The 22,322-nt window shown below is 46.8% G+C and overlaps 1 protein-coding gene across 6 annotated transcripts in view; it reads right to left on the bottom strand.

Moving 5' to 3' along the window:
- INTS6L (integrator complex subunit 6 like) overlaps positions 1-16,402 on the bottom strand; it is a 53,670-nt gene extending 37,268 nt beyond the window's left edge. For 2 of the 6 annotated variants that reach the window (XR_005834318.1, XM_040627627.1), the window contains exons 1-2: positions 16,100-16,402; positions 15,881-15,958 (exon numbers count right to left, since the gene is read on the bottom strand). Coding sequence is in view for 5 of the 6 variants with exons in the window: in XM_040627627.1 (XP_040483561.1) it covers positions 15,881-15,958; positions 16,100-16,210 (189 nt within the window). In the remaining variant the exon portion in view is untranslated. The remainder of the gene's footprint in view (positions 1-15,880; positions 15,959-16,099) is intronic. The other 4 variants (XM_040627647.1, XM_040627652.1, XM_040627635.1 and 1 more) reach the window with 3 other exon arrangements.
- Positions 16,403-22,322: the final 5,920 nt, after the last annotated feature.

Genomic DNA, 22,322 nt, shown 5'->3' with positions numbered 1-22,322 from the left:
CTTATATGGAATATCTGTGCGAGTTAAAACTTTAAAGCTTCTGGACTTTTCTTCGCACAATGAAAACAGACTCTAATTCTGAGAGATATAAGACAAGGTTTTCTTGCTCTCCTACATAAACAGACCACTGTGATAGCCGAATCACCTTAAGACATTCAAACTTCTTTTTAAATTGTATTTGCAGGCCGCACACTTAGAAAGGAGCTTGTTAAAATGGTGAACTACACATTAGGAAGACACCGAGTCATTAAAAGAATGGAATTGTCTTGCCTCTTGGATCTCCTTTAAAACTCTCTTCTGTTATTATATTTTCTGATGCTGACACATTCCCCCCCCCTCAAAACTCAAGCGATTTGGGCTGATTTCACTTTTTGGTGACTCAAGGTACTAATACACTTCCAGGTTCAAAAGAGGTGGTCAATCATTCTGTGTTACTAATATAGGTTTTTCTTATAAAATTACTGGTTTTAAGAATATCCAGTTCTCGGGGCGCCTGGGTGGCACAGCGGTTAAGTGTCTGCCTTCGGCTCAGGGCGTGATCCCGGCGTTCTGGGATCGAGCCCCACATCAGGCTCCTCCGATATGCACCTGCTTCTTCCTCTCCCACTCCCCCTGCTTGTGTTCCCTCTCTCGCTGGCTGTCTCTATCTCTGTCAAATAAATAAATAAAATCTTTAAAAAAAAAAAAAAAGAATATCCAGTTCTCTTGGATTCCTTGTTGTCGAAGTCACTTCCCCACGGGTACTTAGTGTCCTGCACTTGCTAAAATGCTCAAAGTGCATTTATTTGATTAAATCAGTTCTCTCCCTGAGAACTCTGAATGCTACCATTCTGTGTTTCTGTCCACCAATTAATTTCCATCCACATGCTTCAGGAAATACTACCAGTCAAGACCACATACAAGAATTCTGGCTTAGTTGAGTCCTCTACTTGTTAAAAAAGTTCTTAAGAAATTGTCCCCCTAGTGCATTGCAGAAATATATTTGACAGTCTGTGGCTTGCAGGACCGTTTTCCCAGCAGATGGCTAAAGGCCCTTGTGAGAGTCTATTATTTTTCAAGATTTTATTTATTTATTTGAGAGAGAGACTGAGAGAGCATGAGCAGGGGAAGGGGCAGAGGGAGAGGGAGAGAGATCCTCAAGCAGACTCCGTGTTGAGCACAGAGCCCAGCACAGGGCTGGATCCCAGGACCCCGAGATCATGACCTGAGCCAAAGTCAGACACTTAGGACTGAGCCACCCATGTGCCACCATGAGTATCTATTTTTAAGTAATAGGCAAAGAAATGATTCACAGTTTGAGTCTACTGATACAAAGTTCACGATTTTGTGTCACTGGTCTCCTAAGAATACCTAGTATGAGATGTGCTTTTTTTTGGTTTTTGGTTTTTGTTTTTTGTTTTTTTTTTAGTGGATAGGATTTTTTAGTGGATAGGATTGTTATCCTAAAGACTAGTCTACAATACCTGTAAAATTCACTTATGAGTTTTCAATTCTTACCCCAGGGAATCAGGATGAAATCATGAATCAGGATGAAATCATGAAGCAGCACACCTCCCACTTCAAAGCACGGTAAGATCAAAACTTGATCCTCACCAGAGTATGCTAACACATAGAAACGGAACTTTTGGAAAATTGTCCCTGAAACTCAACTGCATTGTTACTAAAGGAAAAATACCTTAGAGTAGCAAAAAAATTTGCCAAAGTTGGTCAGATATGGTGTTAAATGTTACTACCCCTCTCACTCTCAGACGGTTTCAACTGTAGCTATTGACCTATTATCAGGAAAAAAAAAAGCCACTGTGCAGATCACATGTTCAACTGTTGAGACTTTGGATTCCCACAGGAGACATTTTTATGAACACATGCACAAAATAAAAATAACAAAGGTGGCCTTGGAAAGACACAAGGATGGAAGCCACCCAAACACTGCAGAAAGAACTGAACAGAGGAGACTGAAGAATGGCCACTCACGACTTTCCAAAGATTACATAGCATCTCTTTCCTCCAGACTAATTTTTTTAAAGATTATTTATTTATTTGAGGGGGGGAGCGCATGGGGGAGGGGGGCAGCAGAGGCGGAGGGAGAAGCAGACTCCCTGCTGAGCGTAGAGCCCCCACCCTGAGATCAAGACCTGAGACAAAACCAAGAGTCACCCAGGCACCCCTAGACTTTTTAAAAATTATTTTCTCAAAAAATTGTATATGCAATTTTTTTTTACATTATACAAGTAACATACATTCATTGTTGAAAATCCCAACCGAAATACATGGTCAAGGGGAGCCTCGGTGGCTCAGTCAGTCAGGTCATGATCCCGGGGTCCTGGGATTGAGCCCCACCTCGGGCTCCCCACTCAGCGGGAAGTCTGTTGCTCCCTCTTCCTCTGCCACTACCCCTTGCCCCCCAGCTCACGCGTGCATGCACATGCTCGCTCTTTCTCTCCCTCTCAAATAAATAAAAATCTAAAAAAGAGAAAAAAGAAGAAATACGAAGTCAGTCAATATCTCCCCCAAGCTCCCAGTTCCACACTCTTCAGAGGTAACCATTGCCAAGAATCACTGAGCTGTTAGCAGCAAACAGAAATGACATCAATAAGATGGAGTGACATTTACCCATAAAATGGAGTGACATTTACCCATAAAATGGAGTGACATTCATGGACGTAACGTTAAGTGTGCGAGAAAGCACATTAGGCATGGACAGGATCCATTTTTCTAAAATTTAAAGCAATTTTGAAATCACCCTGAATTCCATCCGTGGCTCAGTTATTACTTTGCACGCCTTTCGGTTATACAGTCTGTCTGTACTTCTTCCCGGAAAGAAAAGTGGAAATAATCTAGTCTAATCCCTTCATTTTACAGATGATAAGAAAACTGACCCTATAAAAGGCAAGTGACTTGCCCAGGGTCATGTATCTATCTAATCAGCAGCAGACTGCGGCTGTGTGACAGTGGGTGGGGTGACCTACCAGACAGGATGTACCATGACCACTTTCTAGAAACGGGTTTTTATAAAAGCACCTAGACTTAACCAGACTTCTAACACAACAGCTCGGAAATGCCGGTATGAGGTGGAGATCACAATGTCAGCACAGACGTGTGAGCTTTTAAGAAAAATGGAGAGCATTGCCCTGTCTTCAGCTTTCTCCTACAAGAAATAAACCAGGAGGGACCCCCCCCTTTCCAATGCCGCGTTCGTATTAAAGCCTAGCTATTCTCCCCCCAGAATCCTGTTGTCTACTGTCTACCGATGCAGGCTCTCTTGGGCACAGACAAATGCAGAGAGCAGGGGCTTCTGAGGACACAGCCGTGCCTCCGGGCATCTCAGGCCGATTTAAATCACAACATCTTGGTCTAGTTCAGGCTAATCAACCTCCAAAGGTCATACTCCGCCCTCCTCCCTCTTCCTTTTGCAACTTCTCATCATTATAATAAAGCACCTTCCGTCACATCCTCCCCCTCAAGTCACACCCTTCCTGGAATGCTGCCAGTTCACTTTCTCTCCTCCCCCCTCCCCAGCCTCCAGCTATCTGGGCTCCGATCCCCCTTTCCTTTGGTTAATTGATGCTCTAAGGGCTGGCATCAGGAATGGGGAGACCCAACTCAGGGGGTGGAAGAGACCAGTCTGGCTGAAGCGCGGAGCTCCTGTGGGGAAATGACGGGGAATAAGTTTCATACACACGAACGGAGCAGATCCCAGAGGGCCCGGGATGCCATCCACAGGCGTGGGGAGTCTTTGAAGGCCTGGGCGGGGGAAGGGAGTGGGTATGATGAAACCAGCTTTTTTAGAAAGTCAGCAGTCAGTGTGGGAAGAGTGGGAATTTGGGAGGCACCAGGGAGACCAAGTCAAAAGTTGTTAGAGTGGTCAAAGCTCAAAAGGTCAGGACCGGGCCTCAAGTGAAGGCAGCAGAAATTGAGCTGAAGGAACATATGTAAGAGACATTTCAAAGGGATGACGGACAGGTCTTAGAAGAAATGGAAGGTCAGGGTCAAAGCTGAATAATGTCTGGCTTTCAACCCTGGGTGACTAAAAGCCGGGGAGTATGGAAGAGGGGATAGGTTTAGGGCCACAGGGTCTCCGTGACATGCTTCCTTTGAGCTGATGGCAGGACAGACAGCCAAGTAGAGATGCCTGGGTACGAAACTGATGATGCAGAGGCATCCATGTGGAAGAAATATTGGAAACCACGAATGAGGTCAGATGCATTGACCAAGGGAGTGGATTTGGAAGACAGGGAAAGAATATAGAGGAGGCAGTTTCTGGAAGGAAGGAGTATTAACAGTTCCAAACGTAGTCAAGGGCAAAGAGAATAAACATGAGTCAATTGGCCCAAGTAGCTATATAGTGAATCCCAAGGCCTTGAGAAATCATATTTACTTTTCTCGCTAGTACTGTTCTTTACTTGCACAAACATAAATGCTTTTGGTCTTTTGTTCATTAGCATTCAAGTCCAGAGTTTGGCTCCTGGTACTAAGTTTACTGAACTATTCAACTCACAGGGCAGGATATAGATAATGAAAGAGCAAATGCCATGAATGACGAGTATAATCGGGTGAACATCGGGCACATCAGCACGAAAGTCTTCCCCTTTTCTCTGGTTAAGATTCCAGTGGCTGAGGGGAGGGGGGGGATCTCCACTCCTTCTCTGAAATCCACCTCTCCCAACCTAACTAAGCAGGAGGAAACACAAGCGACCTGGGTTTGGCAGGGGTGGGGGGCCTGGGGAGACTGGGTGATGTGGAGGGAACGAAGAAGATACCATTAGGTAAGGCACAGGCTGACACCTAAAACACGGCAAAGGTGGTTCTGGCGCCTTCCAGCCTTTTACAAAACCACTCTACCTCCCCACAGGTTATGGATTAGAAGAAACGAAATGGTTACTGTGGTTTATCTTGAACATCTTTCTCTTCCTTACAAGAAAAACATGTTTTCAGGAGATTCAGAGTGAAAGCGGCAGATCGGATCCTGGAAGCCACTAGATGGGCAAGGACGACCCGGTTGCTTTTTCAAGCCCACCGCTCTTTCTATAGGGCGGACTCAGCCCGGAGGCCCCGCCCTCAAGCTCCACCCCCAACATACAGCCACTATCCCCGGCTCCACCACCTCCGCCCACCGTCCTGGGTAGGGGCAGAACCGTGGCCCATCACAAGCCAAACTGTTTCACAAACGGATGCACCGTGATATTCACCTAGAAATAGTCAGGGGAAAAAACAAATAAATAAAACTAGTAATAATTTTCATTCATTGAGCGCTTGCTCTAATACCAGCACTGCTATATCAAGAACAACTATAAATAAGAGCATGATAATTCTGTCTAAAAAACATGGCTCTGGGACGTATATCATAATGAGAAAATAGCAGTGAGAAGTTATTCAAAGGAATGTTCTCCCATGACTGATAGGAAAAGTGAAGTGGCTCATTTACTGCAGACTCTGGAGTAGAGACAGACCCGGGTTACGATTCGCCTGTGTTGTAAGTAACCTCTGCGCCCCGGTTTCCCTGAGTTAGGCTGGTTGGGAAGATAAATGAAGTAAGTGCTTTATATTCATTGGCACATGGCCCTGTACATAGGCATTACTCAATAAACGTCAGCTGCTATTATTAGAAAGCGACTGTATTATTGCTCACAATTACAAGAAAGTAGTTACAAGGCCAATCGTATCTGTAAAAGCCAGATGACACTTTTGACAACACGGTGGGTTTTAGGAGGACCCAAAACCAGGGCTATACAATACAAGCCCTTCAGCAGTACTTCTGCACTTTCGTCCAGACTCGGAATTGAACATGGCTATTTCTTCCTTAAATGGGAGTCATTACAGTAGCAAAAAATAACGTAGTCACTTCCATAGCCCCCATTAGGAGGACCAAGGTTAGAGAAAGGAATAACCATGCGAGCTCTCCTATCATGTGGACCGGGGCCTCCCCCCTCCTTTTAATGCTACTGATGACACCCCATGATATAAGACAAGGACTCTGCTAGGAAACATCGAGAAAGCCTTCAATAAGAGCAGGGATACAAACCCCCCTTTGTTTCTTAGGTTTTATACTATGCCAAGCTAGAGAATTTATCCTTTATCCTACTTTTCTTGATGAATGCTGTTCCTAAGGATTCTTGAGCCAAGAAGCTCTATAAATCGAATCAGGGCTGTGTCACATATTTCTAATAACACTGAAAGCATGCAACATTTAGGGCCGCTGGCGAACACATATTACAAGCAGAATTCTGCATTCCCGTGGTTACATTAGGAGTTCACACATACATTCTATTGTACTTAGCCTAGGAAAACACTTCTAACCCAACCAGTTGGATCACCAACTGCATCCAAAAGTCTAAGCAACCAAACTGGCTTTCAATTTAAACAAGAATGGGATGCTTTCATATTTTGCCCCAGGGCCAAGGGTTATCAACCCATCAACTCTGAACTGTATGATAACCTTTCATGCACAAATGAGTCCATTATGGTGTTAATTTTAAACAGACCTTCAAGAGAAAAGAACCTCCTTAGCAAATAGTTTCTAGGACTTGAACGTCATAAGTATCTTAAGAAAAAACATCAACTAACACCGCTGGGTAACAGAAATACAGTGCAAGCCACATACGTCATTTTATATTTTCAAGTAGCCACATTTAAAAAATACAGAAAATAGGTGAAAGTGATAGTATATTTTATTTAACCCAATACATGAAGAGTATGATTGCTTAAACTTGTGATCAACAAAAATTGTTAATGAGGTATTTTATATATTTTTGTACTGAGTCTTCAAAATCAAATGTTTAATTTACACTTACAGCACGTCTTGATTTAGACTAGCCGCCTTTCAAGTGCTCCTTCACCACATGTGCCCAGTGCGTGCTGTACCGAATGGTGTAAATATGGCCAATCTGAAACATGAATGGTGGGGGTGCCTGGGTGGCTCAGTCGGTTAAACATCCAACTCTTGACTTGGGCTCAGGTCAGGATCTCAGGGTCGTGAGATCGAGCCCCTGATGGGCATGGAGACTGCTTAAGATTCTCTCTGTCCCTCTCCCTCTGTTCCTCCCTTCCCTCCCTCTCTAAAAAAAAAAAATATATATATATATATATATATATAATAAATGAATAAAAAAGATTAAAAAAATAAAACATGAATGGTATATTTGAAGAGCTATGCCTACCCTCACTGCCACCTCAGCCCTTCATCCTCCTTACTGGACCCCTTAAGAGTGTCCCCACCCCTCCCTGGGACCACTAGTCACCAGGAGTTGTGAGGAAGAGGGGAAGGATGTGTTTTTAACAAATCACCCTGGAAACCCAAACCCATTTCCCCGTAGAAACAATAACAAACACAATAGTTCTCTGGCTAAGTGACATTAAGGGTTAAAAAGGCTTTCCTGGGGAGGAAGGTCTGGGAACCTAATCACCATTTGGAACACTGTATCCAGGAGGTAGTGTGTTCTGATCTTCCAACGCGCACACACACACAAAGGGACTGCCTGGATCTCTCATTTATGCTCTGGGCAAGGAACTGGAGACCATGTTTACAAAGAGGTTTTCACTGAAGGACCTAAATCAGTGGGGTCCCATCTTCATACCTGTCATACAGAGGCTCCCCCATACAGAGGGTCCTTTGATCCTGCCCTTCTCCAGGAAGCAGCCATCTTTGACCACTCTGTGAAACTAAGAGCCCTGTCTCAGAAGCAGTTCTAATTATCTCCCTGAAGCACAGGCAACCTGAGGAGGGCAGGATTTGCCCTTTCCTTCCATGAGCCCTGCCCTTCTCCCATCCCTCCCACCCCAATCCCAACTTCAAGGCCAAGAGCTCTCAGGTGGTCAGCACTAATGCAAAACTAGGCAATTTCAACCACATCTTCTGGGTCCCCTCCCACCTTTCCTTCGTCCCTCTCCCCTGCCCATGTCATCCTCCCCTAGTGGGAATCATCCCCAAACAAGCACACAGACAAACCTGGCCCCATTTCTCTTCAACTCCATCTCCTAGCTCTTCATCCCAGGAAAAATGTACACACTGTAGCTTGGAGGTTTCAAAGCCCTTTTGTGATCCAGTCGCAGCTAGTTAGAATCCTGACTGGAGAAACTGAATTCTCGCTGTATCTTGCCCACCCCCCTCCCTCACCACCAATCTGTTGGTTAAGAGTCCACTGTTCTTGACACTGCCCATACCTTCATTCACATTCTCCAGTCACCTTTTTTCCAAGGGCCATTCTCATGACCCTTGATGACTAGGACCATGACTTTGATTGACCCTTCTGGTCTCCCCCTGGGCCAGGTCTTTCAGGCCTAGATCACAGGCTCCTAGACTGCTGTGGTAGCAATCCACTGTCAGACTTCTCTTCTGGAAACGCCACTTTGATCCTATCACCACAGTCGCGATAGAAGTCAGACCAACGGTTACCTGCAGGGGAGGAAGGGATCGCAGGAAGAAGCAAGAAGCATTTTCTGGGGTGATGGAAATGTTCTGTAGCTGGGCCTGAGGCGGTGGTTGCGTGAACGCAGAAAGGTCGTTAAGATTGATGTATCTCAGTATGTAAGTTATATTTCAACCAACAAAAGAAAGGGGATGCATATACATTGGTCTTGTCAAAGACACAATTCTCCCGTATTATAAATCTGAACCGTTTGTAACGGGGTACAAAGAGAGAGCACTTCAAATATGGGCCCTTCAAGAGCTCACATTAGGGAGGCCAACATGAGCACTGAGAATCACCATATGACATGCTGTCTGCTATCGCTGAGGTCTGGACAGTGTTGGGGGATCACAGTGGGAATTGTTATGGCCTTGGGAGTAGAGGTAGGACAGAGGGACAGGATGACTTTGGAGAATACAGAATGAAGAGTGGAGGCATGTCAGGCCAACCAGTGTGTCCGGGGCAGAGGGAACAGCAAGAGGCATAGTGAGTCTGGAGAACACAGCCCACTTTCTCGCTGTGGCTGGAGCCTGAGGGCCAGGAGAAGACAAGAGAGTGGAAAGGCACAACTGCGAAGGGAAGCTATACCTGGTGCCCTTGGAGGAGTCTGGATGCTACTCAGAAATGTACTGGGGAGCCACTGAAGAAGGGTTTTAGTAGGGGGATGACTTGACTTTGTTTTACTTTGAGAATGACCAATTTAGTAGCCAGGATGGGGAGCAAGACCGGAAGTAGGGGTCCAGCTGCGGAATGCTGAGGGGTGGGGCAAGGGAGGAGCAGGTAAGAATGAATGGATAGAGGAGAGGTTTGGGATAAGGAACAGACCAGACTCCGCAATTGCAATTTGGTCAGTACTCCCTCGTCATCTGAGAGCTTGTGCTTAGTCTGCAGATAGCACTTAACTCCCCTGCCCAAGGATCTGGTCTTCTACCAAAAATTTTGCTTGTTTTTGTTGTGTTTTTTTTAACACGGAATATTTTATTCACTGCTCCCCCCCAAAAAAAAACCACCAACAAAAGTACAGATAGAGTGGCATACACTTGAGTGATGAAGGGTTTTCTGTATAAGCTTCCACTAAAGTTCTAATTCCTGTATAAAGGAAAAGTGTGACCACTCAAGTACCTCACTCAGAAAATTCTTTCCAGGGGCGCCTGGGGGGCTCAGTCTGCCTTCGGCTTAGGTCATGATCTCCAGGTCCTGGGATCAAGCCCCTATAGGGCTCCCTGCTCAGTGGGGAGTCGATTTGTCCCTCTCTCTGTGCCCCCCCACCCCGCTCATGCTCGCTCTCTCTCTCTCTCCAATAAATAAATAAAATCTTTTAAAAAGAAAAGAAAATTCTTTTCCAGTAAACTGTATTTAATTCATAGGATGTGATGGGGTTTTGGAATATAGGCGAGGTTCAGTGGTGGACAAAAGTCTGTAAGCATTTACTTCATACGTATGTATGTATGTGTAACTGATGAACCATTATATTAGCTTCAGGTATACAACATGTTGATTTCATATTTGTATATACTGCAAAACGATCACCCCAATAAGTCTGGTTAACACCCATCACCATACACAGTTACAATATTATTTTCTTTTTTTCTTACAATGAGAACTTTTAAGATTTAGTCTCTTAGGGGCGCCTGGGTGGCACAGAGGTTAAGCGTCTGCCTTCGGCTCAGGGCGTGATCCCGGCGTTATGGGATCGAGCCCCACATCAGGCTCCTCTGCTAGGAGCCTGCTTCTTCCTCTCCCACTCCCCCTGCTTGTGTTCCCTCTCTCACTGGCTGTCTCTCTCTCTGTCAAATAAATAAATAAAAAATCTTAAAAAAAAGATTTAGTCTCTTAGCAACTTTCAAATATGCAATACAGTATTATTAACTGTAATCACCGTGCCATACATTACATCCCCATGACTTATTTATTTGATTACTGGAACTCTGTACCTTTTGATCCATTCACCAATTTTGCCCACCTCTCAACTCCTGCCTCTGACAACCACTGATCTGTTTTCTGTATCTATGAGCTTGGTTTTAGTTTTTGTTTTGGCTTCCACATGTAAGTGAGATCATAGGGTATTAGTCTTTCTCTGCCTGACTTATTTCACTGAGCATAATCCATGTTTTGCAAATGGCAAGATTTCATTCTTTTGTATGGCTGCATAATTTATGTATCACTATCTCTTTATCCATTCATCCCTCAATGGAAACTTACATGTTACTTCCGTATCTTAGCTATTGTAAACAATGCTGCAATAAACCAAGGGGCCGACGGTGCAGGTGTTTTCAGGTCAGTGTTATTATCGTCTTCAGAGAAATACCCCAAAAGTGGATCGTAGGGTATTTCTATTTTTAATTTTTTGAGGAACCTCCATACTGTTTTCCACAGTGGCTGCACCAATTTACATTCCCACCAACAGCGCACAAGTTTTTTTCTCCACGTCCCCGCCAACACTTGTTATCTCCTCTTTTTGATAATAGTCATTGACACATGGGAGGTGGTATCTCATTGTGGTTTTGATTTGCATCTCCCTGATGCGGAAGGAGGCTGAGCATCTTTTCATGTACCTGTTGGCCATCTGGATGTCTTCTTTGGAGAAACGTTAATTCAGATCCTCTGCCCATTTTTTTAAGGATTTTATTTATTTATTGGACAGAGAGAGCATGCACAAGCAGGGGAGTGGCTGAGGGAGAAGGAGGAACAGGCCACCGCTGAGCAAGGAGTGGAACGCAAGACCCCGGGATCATGACCTGAGCCAAAATCAGACACTTAACCAACTGAGCCATCCAGGCGCCCCCCTCCTCTGCCCATTTTTAAGTCAGATGATTGGGTTTTTGCTACTGAGTTGGATGGATGAGTTCTTTATAGATGTTGGATAGTAACACCTTATCCCGATATATGATTTGCAAACATTTTCTCCCCATTCAGTAGGTTGCCTTTTCATTTTGTGAATGGCTCTTCTCCCCTCTCCTTATTTCAAAATGCCTATCATCGCAAGCTCCCAATGGCCAATGAAAGCCGAAAAGGAAGCAAAGGGGGGGAGACACAGTTCATCACAGCAGTCGATGCGCCTCCTTTGCAGCATTTTGAGATTCAAGGGCACCTTTTTGTCTCAGGTTGCTCTCACAGGCTCCGTTGCTACCGGTTCACCCAAGAGCACTTCCTTAGCTTCCAACCACTGAAAGGCTCCCCTCTAAGTCACTCTTTTGTCCAAATAAGGCCCATCCCCTATAGTCAGGGGCATAGGAAAAACTGATGCCTTAGTCAAAACACCAATACATGTTTGGAACACAGATCATTTAAAAAGCATTAAGTTTGGGGCGCCTGGCTGGCACAGCGGTTAAGAGTCTGCCTTCGGCTCAGGGCGTGATCCTGGCGTTATGGGATCGAGCCCCACATCAGGCTCCTCCGCTATGAGCCTGCTTCTTCCTCTCCCACTCCCCCTGCTTGTGTTCCCTCTCTCGCTGGCTGTCTCTCTCTCTGTCAAATAAATAAATAAAGTCTTTAAAAAAAAAAGCATTAAGTTTACTTCCTAAATCTGTAAGCAAAACGGCTGCCTTTGCTGACACATGTTGACTCGGGCATGCACATACCAGTGACCAAAACTAGCTACAGGATGTGAAAAAGCAACACTCAAGGGAAAATTTCACTTTTTCAAGTGCTCTCTGTTTTCAAATTAGACTTGGGATATTTCTTTGAAACATCTCTTCCTATTTATTAAAAAAAAAAACAACTTCTGCCCACTATTTATACATGGGTTTCAGCTATTTCTAGAAAAGTGACTCCGTTTTGTGTTAAAAAAGCATTTCCTTCAATAAAAAAGAAATCATTTTAAGAAAGTAGCTTCAAACATCAAACTATTTTGAATATCTACTATATCCGCCAGTCTCCTGGTTCACTTTCTTCTCGGAGCCCTCACTTTGCTCCGAACGAGGAGCAGCGACAAGCTTACCTCAGCTATTCACTGAATAAAAGGAAATTATGATTCATAGCAAAAGAAAACATACAAGACAGCAGAACCTCAGCCAAAACTATTAAGAACCAATATGCAAAACAAGCCCCACTTTTTAAAATCCCCGTATTCGTCTTACACGGTTACACTCGAAATTTTAAAATATTCAACAGGGTTTCATCCTAGCTGTGCACACTGAAGATACCAGTTTGTAAAAGTAGTGTTAACACTTGGGACACTGTGTATAAAACTTGTCTACAAAGCAACGCTTGAAACAGATGTAGCACGAAATGCTTGCATTCCATATGCTTTTTATACAGTCCCCAAATCCAACCTCATTCCATCCCTGCCAAGCCGACTGCAAGTAACAGGTATGACTAATTTTAAAAGAGCACATAGCCATTCCTAGGGGATGTGCAGTAAGACGTTACTAAGTCCTAGGTGAAACACTATATTCATGTACGCACCAGTATACATTCGAGAAAAATTCCAGTCACTGGAACTTTTCACAAGATTTATTGTCAGAGCCTGTAAGTGGATATACTGGGAATAGTTCCACGCCTATTAGAAAAAACCCTCCCAACCAAATGCACAACTCCTGTCTGTTACACCACCAACAGAACTGAATCTTCTAGTAGGAAAAGAAATCGCGCTGCAGTGTTCCGAGCTGTATATAACCAAGACCTGAGAAATTAGCAGTTATTCTGAGGAGAGATAAACAATAGCCCTCCAACCGTAGAGCGACTGCGAAATAACAGTCCGCAGTATTCTGCAGAAAAAGAAGGTACCAATAAAGCCCTCTGTGTACCATCACTTGGCTGAAGGGACCCAGGCTCTTCATGAAGAGGGAAGTTTTGAGGAGGAACGAAGATGCCCACTGACCATCAGAGAAGGATCTTTTTGATAATCCGTGGGACGGAAAACAGACCTTTCTGGCTCCCAGCTATTAGCTAATGAAAGACTCGACTAAATTTTAAGAAAAATTCACCAGATGTTCTAAAATTTCAGGCCTTCCCAAATGCCTAGATCCTAAAAGCCAAAGAACAAATAGTTACCACATGCTGAGGGGAGGGGAGGGGTGGGAGGGAAGGCAGGAGGGAGTGGCTGAGGAGACTCAGAAAGAGAAAATGCTACCAAAGATGGGGAGCATTAGTGATTCAGGTACACACAGCAACGTGACAGAAACATCATCAAGATCATTAAGCATCATTTTCGAGCACATGGAGTTATCATGCGAGATGAAAATGAAAAACCTGAGCGAACCTTGGGAAAGCATCAAGCCTAAATCAGAAGGCAACTAATGATGGGTAATTAAAAGCATTACACAAAGTGCCTTCCAGTGTCTGACCTACGCAAGAAAACAAGGATCAAATTCAACTTGGAAGGATGCTTCTTTTTTTTTTTTTCCCCTTAAGGGGAAAAAATGTGATCTATAACATGGCAGGATAAAATGAGCTAACAGATGAAATTTCCACTAAAAACAAGATCCAACTTTTCCCCTCTGTTCCCAGAACTATCTGGAGCCTCCAAAATACCATGGATAAGTTACGCAGCCACTAAAAATGTTAACTATGAAGACTATGTGGCAACCCGGAATAATTCATGGGACAAAATAGGTGGGGAAAGCAAAGTAATATGTATACCGTGGTTAAGATGCATGATGGTTGTTGGGGGAAGGGGGTGAGACTTTCTTTTTCCTTCCCAAAGATTCTGTAAATATTGCCATGAAATGTTTCTAGATCAAAAATGCTAAATAAGTTATCCTTTCAAGAAAAAGAAAAGCACACTGCTTTGTGGCTTATCCTTTTTACTCCTTCAAATTAGGGAGAATTTCCAATGGCCACACTGCAGATGGTGGGTTCTTATCTGCATTAGTACTCAAAGGGTGTAGACTTTCAGACTTAGGATGTACAAACATCTGCTTTTCTCTGTGGAAAAAAATGGTCACACCCTTTTGGGAAACTGACATTTTTTAAAAGCTTAAGGCATTTTGAAAGCTGTCTACTCCCTGCAGTTTTTAATACAGATAAATCGAAAACGGAAAACAAAGCCTCCAAACCAGAACAGTTTGAAGGGGAACCCACTAATCGAACTGTTAACCCAAGCTACGAGTTACAGGATTAAAGCTTCCCTTTGGTTTTATTTCTGAAGGCGCACTCTCTCTGGCCAACTATTCGGTTTGGTAGGTTCCATTCTTTTAAACACTTTCCTCGCCTGAAAACGGATTACAACACATCCAGACTGCTGCTCCCCAGCACTATTAAGATAATTCTGAGAAAAAGAAGGCGTCTAGCAAAAGACGTCAAGGATTATGGTAATAATACATTTTTGAAATTTCAACATGCAAGCAGGACTCTTATGCAGGTTGATTTAATAGTCTGCGTTCTACTTTATCGGGCCACTGCAGGCGAGGCAGTTCTTTATCACCTCACCATTCGGAACATAAATTAACTACTCCACGGAGGTTAAATCCTCCCTACTTTTCGCCTGCAGGACAGAATGCCGTGGATCAAATCATCGAATTTGGCTACTGCAGCCGCGCGCAGTCAAGTCCTCCCCCTTCCTTCCTTTCTTCTCCCGGGACAAATCCCTACGTGGCTAACAGCAACCTAATTTAGGATGTAAATAGGTAGGCCAGGTCCCTAAAAAGCTCGGCCCCGTGTGAGTTCAGATCGGCAAGTCCCCGCCCCAGCCCGTCGCGGCTTCGGCGGCGGGGTCCGCAATGAAACACTAACAGTAGCGGAGGTGCCCGCGAGAGGGCTGGAGCGGACCGATCCCCCGGGGGGGGGCGAAATGAGAAGTTTCTCCGGGTCTGGGGGTGGGGAGGCTCGCTCCGCGGGGAGATCTGCCATCGAGCGGGGTGGGGTAGAGACCACAGACGTGCACAGGCTCCGACTCCTCTCCGAAGGCCGGCGGCTGGCTCTGCCACGCTCTCAGCAGGAAGGGGAGGGCAGCGGGAGGAAGAGCGGGAGGCGCGGGGGGGGCGGGGGGAGGAGGCAGGGCCGGAGGAGGAGCCGGCAGCCGGAGAGCCCGCGCGCCCTTCCCGCAGCACCTCTGGGCGGAGTCGCTCGGCCCGCCCGGCCCCTCGGCCGCCGCCGCTGCCGCCGCCGCCGCCGCTGCCGCTGCCGCCGCGCCCCTGCGCCCCGGAGGGGGCGGGCCCACCCCGCGGCCTCCCTCCGGGTCTCGGGCCCTCCTTCCCCTCCTCCTCCCTTCCCTCCCTTCCATCTCAGCAGCGCCCTCAGTCTCCCTCTCTGGCTCATACAAAAGCAAAATGTCCGCCATGTTCCGAGGCCGCTGCGGTCGGCGCCGCCACCAGCTCGGCGGCCCCCCACCCCGAAGCCGTTTGCCCCGCGGCCGCCCCTCCCGCGTCCCCTGGCCCCCGGCGCCGCCGCCGCTCCGCCAGCCCTCCGCGCGCCCCCGCCCAGCCCGCGCGCTCCGCCGGGCATCGCAGCACCGCCTCGGGCGGGGGCAGGGGGCGGCAGCCCTGGGCGCCTGGCTCCCACTTCCCGCCCGCCCACGCCCTCGATGGCCCCTTTACCTTGATGCAGTACGGGGGTTCATCGTAGGTGACCAGCATGTACCTGTCTCCGCGGCTGGCCGGGTCCCGGGCGCGCAGCTGCGTGACGAGGGATGACGGAGGGGGCCGCGAAGGGAAGGAGGGAGGAGGGGGCGATACGGACGTTACAGAAGCACCTAGATCCACCACCACCCCCACCCCTCGGGAGCTCTCCCCAGCTCTCCCCTCCCCTCCCTTTACCTTCAAGAATAACTCCACAGCGCCTTTGGCAATGTCCAAATAGGAGGTGCCCAAGTCAGTGCGCTGGTTCATAGAGGCGGACGTGTCTATGAGGAACAGCAGGATGGGCATCTTCCCCCGCACCCCTGGCTCCGCTCCCCACTCTCCTGACCCTTTTGCCCTCACTGCCGCGGACTACCACCCGAACCCTCAACTCTCGCAGAGCCAGGGTGCAGGGAGCAAGAGGAAAAGGGGGAGACGGGACGGGACGGATGAACTGCTCCTGGCCTCCTCTTTCTGCAGCCCCACCTCCTCTCCCTCCAAGGGAACTTGAAAGTGTGAGCGTGTGTAGCCCTCGGGGCCCTCCCCCTTCCCCTCCCCTGCCACCACTAGTGCCGCCGCCGCCGCAGGGACTACTGCCCAAGCATCCGTCCACGCTCACTCAAGCGCTCGCCCCAGACTGAGAGCTGTCTCTGTTCACCGACACACAACTTCTGTCCGCTCACCTACCATGGGCACCATGTGACCAGAACCCACGCCATTGGCTGCCAATTATGTGGTATTTGCATATTCATTAGATGACAGGGCAAGGGGAGGGACTTGGGCGAACCCTGGGAGTTGAAGTTTGAACCCAGGCAGGGGGTAAGGGGAAATGTTAAGGACCCTCCTTTAAGGGACTTGAAAGCTGTTAGGATACTTAGGGCGGTTTGAAGGGTTTTCCCTGGCTCTTCAGAGATGATGATTCGAAAGGGAGAGTGAATTGGAGCAACAGTTGCGCAGCACTACAGAAGCAGATGCTTGGACAGGCTGCACAGAAAACGCTCTGCTAACTGCAATCGATCAGTCCTGCCAGTGGCTAAGACCAAAACATTTCAGAAGCAGCAAACTTCTTTCCTGGCAAGACCTACTCGCATTCCTTTCAGTGCCTCCCCACTCTTGATCAGTATTTGTAAGGCGGTTGCTGGCCTTGCATTCCACTTATATCCACTTAGAAAGAAAACTAAAGCTTAAACACAGTTACCTAAACCGGCCTTTTGAATGCACAAGCTTCTTCAGTTTCATTGAGCTTTTTAAGTATTGGCCTGCCAGTGATAATTCCACCCATGGTTGCGTCTGCACAGCCTTTACACATGGGAGGTTTGCCAACCTAGATTCTGATTCAGCTCACGTTTATTGAGTACCTATGAAGTGCCAGGCATCCACGTTAGCTTTATTTAATCTTTGAAACAATGATGGTAGATGGCATTATATTCCATTTTCAGTGAGGGAAAGTGCAGCTTGCTGGAATTAGGGCAACAATGAGGAATATTCTCTCTTTAAAAAGGGGGAGGCGCCTGGGTGGCTCAGTCGGTTAAGCCTCTGCCTTCAGCTCAGATCACCATCTCAGGGTCCTGGAATCCAGCCCCGCCCCCGCCCCCCCTCCCCGCATTGGGCTCCCTGTTCAGTGGGGGAGTCTGCTTCTCCCTCTCCCTCTGCCTCTCCCCCCTACTTGTGTGTTCACTCTCTCTCAAATAAATAAATAAATAAAATCTTTTTAAAAAATAAAATAGGGGTGCCTGGGTGGCTCAGATGGTTAAGTGTCTGCCTTTGTCTCAGGTCATGATCCCAGGGTCCTTGGAATGAGCCCCCCAACAGACCCCCTGCTCAGCCAAGAGTGGAGCCTGCTTCTCCTTCTCCCTCTGCCATCCCCCCACCCCGCTTCTGCCCTCTGGCTCTCTCTTTCTGTCAAATAAATAAATAAAATCTTTTTTTTTTAAAGGAATATTCTCAGGTCCCGGCTCTATGGAGAGGCACAGGAGGGAGCCAATCACACTTGGCTGAGTACTTCATGTAACACAACTTTTAAATACAGAGGTGTGATTCCCAGCAGTATGTTATAAACAACATGGAATCCTTGAGCTTCAATGAGCTTCTACCATTTCATATGTTCTTTGTAATATATATGTGTGTGTATATATACCTACATACACATTCAATAACATTTTCAGAAAAATAAGATTCCAGAGGAGGCCACATGGCAGTATTTGAACCAGGGACAAACAAGCAATGCCAGTAAAAAGTGCAACAGAGGCAATGGTCCAGTAGTCTAGAAGTTCAGAAGGTTTCATGGATGGGGCACAGAGGCAGAAGGGAGGGATTCTGGGTTGGAAGGAATAGTATGAACAAAAATTCAGCCAGTGATAGTAATATGCTTGGGCATTTCAGGCCGGTCTGGTGGCATACAGCCGGTGGGAATTAATAAGGAAATCAGGATGAAAAAGGCACTAGAAGCTTCCATTTCCATTCTGATACAAATATGGTTGGACAGAGGCAATGTCTACGTGAGCCAGGGCACTAAAAGTGCAGGACTGGTTGGGGCATCAGAACAAATTACCACAGAGTCAGCAGCTCAAAACAACATGCATATTTATTACCTGACACTTGCCATGACTCAGGGATCCGGGCATGGAGCAGGCAGATTCTCTGCTTGGTCTCAAAGGCTGCAGTCAAGATGTGGGCCAGGCTGGGTTTTCATCTGGAGACTCGATTGGGAAAGAATCTGCTTCCAAACTCAGTCAGGATGACAGAGGCAGAATCCCTTTCCCTGTGGCTGTCTTTTGGCTGAAGGCCACCCTGAGGTCTACCCGTGGGTGCGGCTCCCCACCATGTGGCCCCCTCCATAGGCTGCTTCTTCAGGCCCTTCAGGGACACTGCTTGCTCCCATCTGCTAAGACATAGCCTGACATAATGTAACTTAACTGTGAGTGACATCCGTCACCTTTGCCATATTCAGTTAACTAGAAGCAAGTCATGGGTCTTATCCACACTCAAGGAGAGATTATACAGGAAGTAACCCCAGGGGGTGGAGATCGTGGGGGTCATCTACGAATTCCGCCTAGCATTAGGTGGGGGTGGGATTGTTACCTAGAAACAAACTTTGTCTAGCTCACAGTTTTGTTAGAGTCAACTCCAAGTAATAATACACCACTTCCAGACCTCGAGATCAATGCATGGGGTTGATTGGTTCCTTAGACTATGCTTTGGTTGAAGAAGTACAAGATTTCCCATTAAGGGGGGGCCTGAGCATTTGACTGTTAATTTCAGTCCAGGTCATGTTCTCAAGGTGGTGAGATCAAGCCCCCAAGCCAGGCTCCAGGCTCAGCAGAGAGTCTGCTGGAGAGTCTCTCTCCCCCTCTCCCTCTGCCCCTCCCCCCACTCACACACACACACACACACACACACACACACACACACAAGCGCGTGCATTCTCTCTCTCTCTCAAATAAATAAATAAGTCTTTTAAAAAATATTTCCTATTAGGAGTTTGTATCATATATATATAATATATTGTATATTTTACATTTTAATATATTTTATAATACATTGATATATAATTATCGTTTGTGAATTGAGGCATATCACACTCCTTATTTATGCATTTGTATCTATATAAAAACATTTACCTATAGTAATAAATATAATAAATATATTAATTATAAACATATATCATATTATATTATATATGATAGATAGGTCGGTAGGTAGATAGACAGATAGAACTATGCCCCAATTCACCAATGGCATTTTGAGATGGCATAAAAAATCTTTATGTTTTCCTCCCCAACTTGTCTACAATGAGTGTGCCCTACTTTTACAATCAGCTAAGAGATTATGTTACAAAATGACATACAGAGTGTTCAAAACAATCCCTCCCAGGTGAATACTGTTGAAACAGTTGTCAGAAATGCTTTCCCAGTGCTGGGGAAGCACATACTTCCAGCAGGCCGAGCTCCCGAGGTAGAGGGCATGCCAGCCCCACAGCACCGTCCTTAAGCCTGTGCTCCCTGTGCACGTAAATGCCTTTTCATGGGGTTTTTTGTCGCCTCCCAGGACACATTATCGATCTTTCTCGGCATAAGGGCAAATGGAATTGAAATGATGTAAACATAGAATCTGAAAACTGTCTGTGTCTCATTATAAAACATGAAAGTGACAATATATATATATAAAAAAAATAACCATCTAGTGGATTTATTGGCTTATCCAGATCGAACCAAACCCCCAGCCCTCAGCGTGAAACCTCTCTTCCTCATTTCCTGGTGGAAAGTAAAGGGCTTGTCATGCTGGCACGTGCGTAGACCCCTTTATCGCATTTCTTTGGCACACATCAACACTAACCCCGCCCCCCCCCCAGAGCCCTTTCTCCATCTTTTTCTGCTCCGGACCATCAGTCCCCTCAGGTTATAGGTTAATTTGTGTCTTGGCTTTGCCCCCTTCTGGAATGTCAAGTCCTGGAGAGCAGGCAGAGCCTATAACCAACGCCTGCCTCAGCAAATGGTTGTTGAAAGAAATTGTTGGCTCTCCCTTCCTTCATTGTCTTCGTGGGCCTGCCTATTGGCCCTTGCCTACCACCTTCCACCCAAGCAGCTCCCTGTCCCTTTGGGGTTTGGGCACCAGTGGGCCCCTTCGGGCCAAGCCCTTGAGCTGATTATCCCCACCCTGCCCTGCCAACCAACCAACCAACCAACCAACCAACCAACCAACCAACCAACCAAAAACCCTGCTGCTTCCCCGTGGTTCTACGCAGGCTTCCCTCCTCAGCGACTCTTCTTTGGGCCACTGCTCACTGTTTGCCTCCCTCAGCCAAACCCTCTCCCCGCCTGCTTTCCGATGTCAGGCCCATTTTCGCTGCCAGCCCTCTGCAGGTAACGGGATGCTTTGTTCATGGTAGCTGTATGACCAGCACTAACCGTCCTGTCTTCTTTCTGCTTTTCTCATGCTGTTTGAACTCGCTAGCTCTTGAAAATAGGTTCCTCTTTCCTCTTCATGTCTCTGCCCTTTATCTGCTTTTCATTCACTGGTAGCCTCTAAATCAATTCACTTTAATGCCTCACCATACTCCTCCCATTCCAGACCTTTCTACCTCATGTCTGGGGTTACCAGACAGCTCTCGGGATAAAAGTTCCTCCCAAGCACTGCTCTCCTGGCCTTCACTCCCCTCACACCAAATGTTAGCACGCTTTGTCCCATGTTTATATTTCCTGGCATTGGCCATGGTGTGGGGTGCAGTCCATCCCTGTTTTGGGGAGAGCTGGTCTGACTCTCCAAAGATTTGTTGCCTCTTGCCTTTAAGCAGGCCCTAATCACCTTGGCATCTTGAAAAAAAGACCTTACTTATCCTGATTACTCCCCGTTCCTGAGTCCCACCCAGTCATGGCTCAGAGGGGAGTAAGATCTGTCGGGCTGCTCCCGCTCCCACTCCCTCCTTGGCTGGCCCATGCAGTCTGCTTTCTCTTCCCGGCACTCTTTGGAAACTGCCCCGAGGTCCCCAGGGGCCAGCTCCTGGCCAGATCCAATGGTCTGTTTTATATTTTCCTTTGTCAGCTGTGGAGTTATCTGTCACCTGCCTTTCTGAACTCCCCCTCCCAGGCCAGCTTGTCTTTCGTCACCTGCCACTTCTATTGGCATCTTCCTTACCCCTTGGAAGACTTGCTTTCAACTCCTCGGACTCCTAAACTCACTCGCTGTCTCCGTCTCCGTCTGCGGTTACCTCTTTTCCCTCCCCCCACTGCCCCACAGAAGACTTGGCTATTTCCCCTGTGGGTGTTCATGCATTCTTTCTTTTTTCCAAATAATTCTTGGCGCACCTGCTATATGGCAGGCAATGAGAATCCCTTGGTGAACAAGGGAAAAAAAGTCTATTGCAGGGGTTTAGAGTTTGGATTTGGGGGGTTCAAATCCCAGGTCTGCCGTCAGCTAGCTCTGTGACCCTGGGCAAGCTACTTGACTTCTCTCTGCTTCAGCTTCATTGTCTGGAGAACGGCAATAGGGTCATGCCTCCTATGACTGTTACGAGGAACAAATGAATGAATATTTTCTAGAAGGGCTTAGCACAGAGTAAGCTCTAGGTCAGTGTTAAACCAAAGTGAGAACAGGTACAGTCCATGCCCATGCAGATGATATTCTAGTGGGGAAAATGACCCAAAGAGTAGACGTGGTGTCTGTGAAGTGCTGGGAGAGAGGCAAAGCATGTAGTCATGGGCCTCCGGGGAAGGAGCATACGCTCTAGAGGGCGTGGAGAGGTCAGGGGGACACACGGAGAAGGTTCCCTGAGGAGATGACTTTGAAGCTGACACACAAGAAACAAAGTAGCCTGGAGAAGGAGGGCGGGTGGAGGTGAGGCACGGCGCAAGGGGACGAGGGAGGGCGTTCTAGTCAGGGAATGGTGAGGTGGGCAAGATGGTGAGAGACATAGAAAGAGACC

Source organism: Ursus maritimus (genome assembly GCF_017311325.1).
Source record: "Ursus maritimus isolate PB19 chromosome X unlocalized genomic scaffold, ASM1731132v1 scaffold_X1, whole genome shotgun sequence".
Lineage (NCBI taxonomy): Eukaryota > Metazoa > Chordata > Mammalia > Carnivora > Ursidae > Ursus > Ursus maritimus.
The sequence above is the reverse complement of the archived record's forward strand: the minus strand, read 5'-3'. Positions and strand labels throughout refer to the sequence as shown.